This window comes from Vombatus ursinus, unplaced genomic scaffold (genome assembly GCF_900497805.2).
Source record: "Vombatus ursinus unplaced genomic scaffold, bare-nosed wombat genome assembly UNPS02014812.1, whole genome shotgun sequence".
Taxonomy (NCBI): Eukaryota; Metazoa; Chordata; class Mammalia; order Diprotodontia; family Vombatidae; genus Vombatus; species Vombatus ursinus.
The window spans coordinates 56,283,539-56,293,710 of NW_020954590.1; the positions used below are offsets into that span (position 1 = coordinate 56,283,539).

At 38.7% G+C, this 10,172-nt stretch overlaps 1 protein-coding gene across 2 annotated transcripts; it reads right to left on the bottom strand.

Annotated features, from left to right (window-relative positions):
• Nucleotides 1-296: 296 nt before the first annotated feature.
• LOC114054177 (aquaporin-4) lies at nucleotides 297-9,573 on the bottom strand. 2 transcript variants are annotated; one of them, XM_027877336.1, is made up of 5 exons: nucleotides 9,533-9,573; nucleotides 5,551-5,965; nucleotides 4,503-4,667; nucleotides 4,141-4,221; nucleotides 297-1,521 (listed from the first exon to the last, which is right to left on the bottom strand). In XM_027877336.1, exons 1-5 carry the CDS (start codon nucleotides 9,562-9,564, stop codon nucleotides 1,243-1,245), a joined length of 972 nt encoding a protein of 323 aa, XP_027733137.1. In that variant the 5' UTR covers nucleotides 9,565-9,573; the 3' UTR covers nucleotides 297-1,242. The 2 variants fall into 2 exon arrangements, with proteins under 2 accessions (XP_027733137.1, XP_027733136.1); XM_027877335.1 differs by lacking the exon at nucleotides 4,141-4,221 and having other exon boundaries at nucleotides 9,533-9,564.
• Nucleotides 9,574-10,172: the final 599 nt, after the last annotated feature.

The window sequence follows — 10,172 nt, forward strand, 5'->3', positions numbered from 1 at the left end:
TTATTATTCACCAATTGAGAATGAGAAATGAGAGGGACTTTCTTATCAATGAGACTGAATAGAACTCTTTAACAAGAGAAGTCCAGATCAATTAGTGTTTTTGCCATGGACGTGGCTTAGGTAAGCAGAGTTTATTTATCAATAATAGTCAGAATTTTCTGTTATCAAAAATATCTCTTATCTAATGGTTAAATATAGCTAACCAAAGTTAATGACAAACAAACAACCCAGATTTTTCCAATAAATTAAAAAGATAAGTGTGGTTAAAGTTGAGATGACATAAATGAACACACCATAGTTTATTTAAGTAAGTGCACTGAAAACAGATTAACCTTTGTTTCCTTTAATACCAGAATCCACATTTCCTTGATTTTATATTATTAGGTTGTAACATGGGAACATACTGATTCCCGTATGAGCCTGGGACTCATGGTAGGATTGAATTTCAATAGATGAACCTCAAGATTTAGATGTTTGATCAGATGGACATAGAAAACAGCATGTATATAGTATTTGAGAATGTCTCAACCTTGGACTTTTTAGATGGGCTATTATATCAGAGGGAGGTGACATTTGCATTGTAAAAGATAGATATGTGCAATATGAGTTTAATAAGAACCATTTGAAATGACTCACCTACTTTTTAAAACCTGTGTTAAAATATTATTTTGCAGGCTTACAGGTTTTTTTTTTAAGTGATTGCCTGGTGACATGGGTAGGGTGCGGGTGGGAAAACATAAATAATTCCTCCCTTGAATTTGAATCTGTGCCTTATTGTACATTACCACTGATAAATCTGCAAAGACCCTTTCATGTAGTAAAACAGCCTAATTGGGGGTGACAACAGCCCATCATGTGTCATAAGAACAATTTGATAAATATATGTCCATAGGCACTTCTCAGGCAAGTCTCAACTGTCAATCTGCACTTTAAACATCTGTACTTTCAGTTCACTATTGACTGCTAATAAATGAGGATAGAAATAAACATTTATGTATATTCAGTTTGGGAGTATACACTTTTAGAATTTGGAATCCACTGCAGGTCTCCTTCCTATCTTGTCAGAGAGAAAGAGGGATTTAACATTTAGAGACTAAGGATTCTGACATAAAGGAGCAGACAAATTGCTTCCTCCTTCAAAAACTAGAAGACCTGCACGTGCCTAATTTATAACAAATCTGTTTCTTTAATGGGTGGAAGGAAATATGAGGGGTCTTCTCTGCTTTCAGTGCCACTTGATAGTCATACTGAAGACAACACTTCATTGGATGATTCTTTCCCCTTCTTTTCGTCCCCCCTCTCAACATCAATTGTATGCACTAATCCAGGTTTCAAGATCAAATCGTCGGTTTCTACCTGACTTCTATTGTCGTCCACCTCCATGTAGGTCCCTTTAGTTTGCTGAGAAGTCTTACTGAAGGCTTCCTTCAAACGGCGTTTAAGTTCTACATCAGGACAGAAGACATACTCATAAAGGCCACCGGCAAGGACGGCTCCAATGATTGGTCCTACCCAGTAGATCTGTGGAAAGATGGATTAATGGAAAGCTGTTTGAAAATTATTATTCCAAAACAAAACAAAAACCATTTAAATGTGAATTTGACTAGATTAGTTAGGGTTTATGTATTAGAGAAAACTGAGCTGCATAGAAAATGTAAGACATTGCAATAATCCACCCCAATCCATAGATTTCTGAGTAAATTTTTGAGCAGGAAACGAGAGAATCCTCCTTTCTTCCATTCCTCCTTTTTTTTCAAAACCTCTTTTTGATTTTTTTTCCCTTTCTGTTGTCTTAGTTCTCTAAAGTCAGAACACTTTTTTTCTTGGCTGTATTGAAAACCATACATATGTTATGAATTCTCCACTTGAACTTGAAATAAATACAAAAGAATTTCCAGGGGTGTTTTTATTCTTCCTTAGAGTTGCCAGTCTTTTACTGGTTTTCTCTGAGGTCATGTTCACAGTACAGACTTGACAATATTTGGATTTAGCTATAAAGCACCCCGCTGAAAATTTACAGAAGGAAGAGCTAGAGAAGAATAACTTCATTCACCCATGGTTTTCCCAAGTTTTGGTGAATTGGTTTCATTTGCAAATGTCACAATATTTTCATTCTTGTTCCTAATCAGAAATGGAATACTCTCAGTGCTTAGGTCTTTAAAAATGCAGTAGCTCGCATTTAGATATCAATTTAAGGTTTTCATAGTACTTTACAAATATTATTTTATGCCATTATTATTCTTATTTTAAAGATGAATAAATTGAAGCAGATCAGAGGTTAAATGAGTTGCCCAGGGTCACACAATTAGTAAGCATCTGAGTCTAACTTTGAATTCAGGTCTTCCTGGTTCCAGATCAAGTGCTCTGCTCTATCCACTGCACCACTTAGCTTCTTTTTTAACAATGGGGTACATATTTCCACCATAGTCTGAGTGATGAACAACCTCTGTTTTCATCTGGGATGGGACATAAAAATCAACTTGCCAAAAGTTGAGTGAGATTATCTGTGGGTTGAAATTAAGATTTCTAATGAACTGGAATTTTAGAGAAAACATTTATGGTGAACTATTAAGCAATTTTTAGATACTTTTGTCACTTTCTGAAAAAGAGGTAGTCAAATGGTGTTCACCAGAGCTCAGGAAAATTTCTTTACACAGCTTTCTCACTGCAAAATACAAACCAAATTCCAACTTTAAGCTGTGACTGTAGCGAACACAATTGATCAAACTGTGGGCATAGTGACTGTAAGACTGGGTTCCTTATCTTGAACATGAAAAGAACTGTAAGAGAGTTTATTTTCTTTGTTCTCTTTCAAAGTGGGAAATGAGAACCCTCCCCCAAATGTCTTTGCTCTTTGTTTCTTTGGTAAAAACTCATTTGATTGGTAAGACTGATTATATGTACAACCACTTTCAAAAAGGAGAGCACAGTCGATTGGCTGAGTACCTAAATACCTGTTTTCTACACTTATGCAAAAGATAGCTTGATTTTGAGAGATAGTTTTATCTTTTTCAAATAAGACATACCTATCTGTTTTTAGTTATAGTTTAAGTGTAGTATCTATCTGCTTTTAGTTGTAGTAGATTCTTTTTTAAAATGGATTTAAATATTAGTGATCTTTTTTTTTTCTTTCATGTTTTCACTTTTCCCCTGGGAAAGTTCTCAGGGAAATTTCCAACCAGTAATGAATGGGCTTGGACCATAAGTACTAAAGGACAGAGCAAGATACAAAACAGAACAAATTCTTTAAATATGTACCTATATATGTATGTGTATATATTTAAATAATTATGACTACTTTTGTATAACTTTGTCATATGCCTCCCTGATATCTATTCAAATTTCTGTCTTCTGTATGTAGTGGGACTGATTGCATCAGACACTACAGATTTTAATCTTGCCTGGGATCAGTCCCTAAAACTGCTGCATTACTCTTTGTTTTTTTTTTTCCAGACCTGTTGCAAGACTCTACTAAAATAAAACTGATTAAGTTAGAAAACAGAAAACTCTGTTGTCTTGAAGTCCTAACGCCATATTAATTATTTAGGCACCAGACTGAACATACTCCTTAATCTCACATAGTTTATATATGTTCATAAATACATATTATATATATAAACTACATTTCTATGATAACAGTTAAATTATATTATATATTTACATGATCTGCTTGCTGTTGGGATGCTTCCAGTTCCCATACAATTAGTTGGATTTATGCTTTGGTAAACAAAGAAGGTAAACATGTCTTGCCTGGACAATGTTTTCAAGTTCATGGCTTTCCAAAGGTATGCTTTCTTTCATTGCTGAGCAGGATTTGTTTTCATTTGCTTGGGAAACTAACCCATCCCACCCTCTCACTTTTTAATTTACTTCAAATAGGACACCTACAAGCATGCACTAAATTCTGCCACACAGCCTATCATACACAGCACAAAAAGCAGGACATTTATAAGATCCTTCCCGCAGGCACAGAACAGATGTAAGATGGGATGTTTTGCAGCAGATCTGTGCTAGTATTTCCCTCATTGTTATGGAAGGTTCCATAAAAGGGAAAAAATACAACAATAAACAAATGAGAAACAATCAATTGGTCATTGTTCTCAGCTATCGGAAGATAATAACAATAATAAACACATTTACCCAGTGGTTTTCCCAGTTTCCCATGATAACAGCAGGTCCAAAAGATCGGGCAGGGTTCATGCTGGCACCAGTGTAATTGATCTATGGGAAAAATGAAATCAACTTCAGGCATTATTAAAATAGGATTACTACTAGCATCATTCACTGCCACTTGATACCATTAGCCAGCCCATTTGGAGATTTTTAGTTATTGGTTGGTATATCAACATTCTTTATTACAAAATTAACAAAATTATCCCTTGAAATGACGAAACAGTAAGTTAAATACTAAACAAGTATGGCCATTAAACACATCTTCAGCCTAGTTCTAAGGAAAAGAAAAAAGAAATGGATCAATTATTTAAATAGAGTTGGAAACTTACAGCAAATAAATGTCCAATTGCAACGGAAAATCCAATTGCTAAAGCTATTGAACCAGTGACATCAGTTCGTTTTGAATCACAGCTGGCAAAGATAGTAAACACCAACTGAAATGTGATTATCAACTCCACTAGGAGCCCATGACCAGCTGTAAGATTTCCATGGACCTAAAAAGAGAAAAATAATACCTTCTTAGTAGAAGTATGCACCTTATATAACAATGCATTAATGCAAATTGCATATTTCATCAGGGTTAAAGGTGGTGGTTATATTCAAGATTTGTTTTTAATTGTGAGGAAAAAAACCCAGAATACATTTCTATTCATTTTGGCAGTTAGAGGCAATTTCACAATGACCAAATGGAACTCAAATTGAATGCCCAGTCCTACAAAGGAAGTCAATTTTATTGGTGCTGAACTTAAACTTATAAACCATTTTTGAGAGCATTGTAATTTCATAATGCGATTAGAAACTCATTAATTAGGTTTAAATTAATTAATTTCTATTTCAATTAAATTTTAAGCAGTGTGAGGCTCTACTGGATTTTTAATCAGCTGTGGTGCTGAGCTAACAAATGATACTCCTTATCAGCTTAGAACAAAGCTGGGATGTAAACACGAATTTTTTTTTGTAAAAGAAACATAGTATTCGAATGGAAATGAAACTAAATTATTCCCACAAATTTCTTCCTCCAACCCCCATCTAAAGAATATATGTTAAAAAACAAGTCATAACCAAAATCTATAGTCAGTAGAAAAAATGGGGATGGTGAAGATACAGGGAAAAATGATAGCTTTTGATACTTCTGAACTCAGCAGTATTTTAAATCACTTAATAGCCCCCAAAGATTTCATATTGATACTGTCAGTTTTCCAGAATACTTTCTTGCCCATGCTAATAATTATCTAGGTTCCCCAATGAATAAGATATTCTCTGGGACTAAATTAGCCACTTTGGGGAAGCTCTTTCAGGCTGCTAAGGGTTCATTTAGCAGAGTCAACATCATCAACTTCATTGTCTTGGTTTAAAAGTAAGAGTGAAAGTTGTTACCGTGGTAACTCCTAAGCCTCCCACCACACTGGGAGGCGTGACAAGGTAGAGGATGCCTGCCCCGATGATAGCACCTAGGCACTGAGCGGCAATGTAGAAGACAGATTTAGCAAGGCTGATCTTCCTGGTGCAGACCATAGCCACAGTCACAGCGGGATTGATATGGCCTCCACTAATGTGTCCAAAGCACTGGACCATGGTTGCAATGCTGAGTCCAAAACAGAGGGAGATAAGGACCATGTCTACTGGTAAAGGCTTCTCTGTTCCACCCCAGTTGATGGTGGAACCCAAGCTGAGGAGTACAAAAATAAGCATTGCCAAAAACTCAGCTGCCACGGCTTTCCAGAAAGGCTGAGTCCAAACTCCTTTGAATGCCACCATGATGCTCTCACGTTTACACAGAGGTTCACACTTACTGAAAAAGAGGAAAATAAGCCTGAATCAGAAGCAACTAAGTCAGCCTGTGTGTTACTGGAAGGTTTTATGACTATAATTGGCAGGTCCTCCAGTGATGCTGAGTGTGGTAGGGAGGAGTTAGTAAAGGTTATTTGCATACCAATAAAAAAATTCTCGTAATATTGGAGAAAATCTCTTTCATTTTTAAGTTGATCTCTTAGGCTACTAGATGTCATGTTTACTTAGAATCACATACATATATGTGTATCATTAACAATCATCACATTTTAAAAGAAATTTTTTTTTTAAATTGAGCCTTGAAAGGAAGGTGCTTAATGAAATTCTTTGAAATACATATTGAAATTGATTTATCCTACTCACTATCCATCAGATCACGTTTTATTTTTCCTGTCTGAAGGCCAGAGACACTTGTGGACACAAAGCAGAAAGTCTTTTCCAGCTATTTTTTTTCATTGTTTCCTCGAAAATATTCTGAAAATGGGCTCAGAGGGCATTCTTTTTCCTCTCTCCAGGGACCCCGGATTAAGAGGAAGCCTGCTAGGAAGGCAGAAATTCGAGACCCCTGTATCTTGCTGCAGAAACACCCCAGCAGGCAAATTAGGAGGGAAAACAAATAACAAAGTGAATGTTCTCTCAGTTTGCAGCGATGTGAACAAGCCATTCCCTCACCCTCTCTTTGAACCTGGAGCAGGATTACAGTAAATTGAAGGCAGGAGGAATTCGCTAATTGGTTGGCAACCCACGAGTCACAAAGAGTGTCTTAGTGAAGCCAGATCTGAAAGAAGAGTTCGGTGAAGTATCATCTCCGGAACAAAGCACAGGGGGTGCAGAATGGAGCACTTGGAGAGAGAGCCTCTCTGTATTGGTAGGAAAGCAGCCTATTTCCCCGAAGGGGCCACCAGGAGCCCAGGCAGAGTCCAAGGCTTCAGGACAGAGACGACTAACACACCAGAACACAACTAGGGGGTTGAGAGAAGGGGACAATGCCATTCTTGGTGTTTCTCCCCAGCCACTCCTCTCTTTGGGGCTGGAGGAGTCGGGGGTACGTAAGGCTTGCTGGTCAATGACCTTGAGTGGGTGCAGGGAGCATTTTAGGGTGAATTTCTCCCTGGAATTTTTATTTCTTGCACTACAGAGGGGCCATTCAAGGGGTTTCTTCCCGCCCCATGCTCAACCTTTTCTATTGCCCTGAGTTTACGCAAGGATGAAATGGTCCACTTGGAGGTCCGCGCCCGCCTGGCCCTCAGTGACCCCTGTGTCACTTGCAGGGAGGAGGGAGAAGCAGCCAATCGGTTGACACCTGAGCTAGGCAAAGGGGATCTTTCTCTGAGGGACAGAGGCAAGAGAAAGGAGGGCTCTTTGGAAGGGGGAGTGGCGCTAAGGGCTCCGGGAAGCTGCGTTGCAGGGTGGGGTGGAGGTGAGGGCGTAGGAAGCAATTAGTAGCAGCTTTCCCTTGCTACCTCCTATTCAGCTCCTGCTCCAGGAGCACTGACTGGAGCCTTGTCCTTCCACCTTTCCCTTTTCCAGTCCCTTTTGGGTAAGGGAAAGCAGAATGAAATTGCCATCTTCCCTATAGGCTCACATGTCACAAGGTCTTAATGCAGGACTTTTTCACCAACGGCCCTATAAATACATAGAAATACAAAAATATAACTGAGTGTGTGACTGACCTTGGGGCAATGCTCCCAAATGGTCTGGTGTGGTTATGCGCTGCACTAATTGCCCTAGGGACATCTATCCAGACTTTAGCACTTGTGGGTAAACCCCTTTAGAAAATGAGGGCCAAAATCATTGAGTAGATAATGCAAAGGCAACCTCAGAGTGGGAGAGAGGCATTTCCCTGGGGATAGGTCTGTAGTGTTGCTCAACGGTTCTCACCACTGAGAACAAGGTTGAGATTGAGGCAAGACAGCTAAGTTAGCACTTTTGCAGGACAGAATTACTTCTTAAGCAGAGTCCATCCACCGGTGCATTCCTTAGCAATCAGGTCATCCTCTCCCTACCCAACCTAGCCCTCACATCCCATACCCTATTTTCTGTTCTGGGTCTCTAAAGAGGAAACTGCCTTTGACATTTTGGGATCCACTTCACAACTCAGTTTTTGGGTTGAGTTGATGTTTTGAGGTCAGAGGTAGGAAAATAAAACACTGGCCTCCTGTCACAAGATAAAGGAGGAGTTACTGGAAGAGAAACAACAGGGGGTACCCCAAGCTTTTCTTGCTAAGCTGAACTTGTCTAAGTGACATATATAATTATACATGACCCCAACTGGGAAATGAATGACTTGGAGCAACCCTGTAAACTAGGACCTATAGAAGCAAATAGCAGCTTTATGATATTAAGCAAGCAAACAAGCAAGTAACAAAAAAAAAAAAAAGTTTTTCAAAAGTATCCCCATAGAAGCCAAGGGAAGGGGTAGGGAGAGAAGTAGAAAAACCTAACTCACCAACCAAAAAAAATGGAGAGGCTTTGCCCTGGACTTACCGGTGGGCAAAGGCCCTAGTGATGATAGTAAAGGGGGATGCTATCGGCAGTGTTGGTCTTAACTTTGCACGGAGGAAGGGGAGAGACAAAGTCAGAAGTTAGAAAAGAGTTAGAAAAGGGAGGGAGAAAAGAAGAGAAGTCAGGGAAGCAGGTTGAGCAGGAAGTTTTTTTTTTTCCCTTTTAGCTAAGCAAAAGAAAAGGATCTCATGAGAAAACACAAGGGGGAGGAGGTGCCTAAAGAAAGGGCCCACCTCCCTGGCTAAACCTCAGTGGATTTCTCCCTCCCCCAATTCCCCAGGTTCCCTCCGCTTCCTTCTCTTTCCTACCACCTGCCTGTCTCCCCAGAGACCTAGTCCAAGAAACTTTGTTGTTTCTTATATTTTTGATTTGTGCCAGCCACAGAAACCCACAAACAGATGAACATCTTTTTAACTATTATTTTGTTAGACTTTCCCCTGCAACCTACTAGGATTTGTCTTACTCCAGGGCTGAGCTTCTTTTCCTTGTGAACCCCACCATTACTAAGCAGAGTATGTCTCTAATGCAACAAGTGTTCATACCAGCTATCCTTCTAGTTCCAATTTATTGCCCCCCAGTTCCCTTAAATGCTCCCACTCTTTGGAAATGCACCAACACAATTTGTTTTGCTTCTTTTGCTTTAGAACAAAGCAGGGTTTGTTGACGTGAACGGGTTTTACTGAGTTGTGCACATTACTTTCTAACTGAGCACCAACCTTGCTTATCTAGTCCAATCCATTTTGGGACAGCTAAACACCTGGGTGAGTAACTTTTCTGAGCAAAGATACTGCTGATAGGTCTGTCTCCATAGGGTACTTTCTCTGTATTTCCACAGGTCCATTCCCTAATTGTGATTTACTTAAAAGCATCTTTAGCTCTCTCTCTGTTCTCTGTACCTCTCTAATAAATACTTTCGGCACCCAGATCTAAAAGAACTACCCACATACTAAGGAGGTACCCTCCAGATTCTATCTGAGATTTCATGTATTTGTATTAAAACATAAGAGCCCTCAGCTTGGCAGCCTTTTACATTGTGTTCCCTTAAGGAAAACAAGGTACTTACCCCCAACGCCTTGATGCTGGTCTGTCACTCATTCCTTCCTTGGATAGAGTGCACGGGCGGCAGCCCTCTAATAGCTCAGACTACAGCACTGAGTGCACTCGGAGTCAGATTACTGCAACTTGTCTGATTGGGTTTTTGGAGTGTAGGGGTGGAAAGATTTTGAACCATGTGGCAATCACTAAGTTATATTTGAACTTGAAATAGCTTTTCCTTACCTGATCACTAAAGACCCAGAGCATTTCAGGAATAGGAAACATACACACATATACATATATTTGCATATGTGTATATATATTTATGCATATATACATAATCTTTCATTTGGTCATTTTTGTTTTTTAAAGGAAGAACATATCTTTTATGTAATATTCTTTGGGTTGGTCATTTTTATTTTTTAAAGGAAGCACTTATCTGTTATATGATATTCTTTGGGTTGGTCATTTTTATTTTTTTTAAAGGAAGCACATATCCATTATATGATATTCTTTGGGTTGGTCATTTTTATTTTTTAAAGGGAATTTCTTTAGCTCTTTAATCCATATTCTCTTCACCCAAGGATTTGCCTTACTTGCTGTATATAGTAGTTGAAATGGGGTAAAAATTGGCAAACAGATCTTGCTCATGTGGTAATTAATTTTTA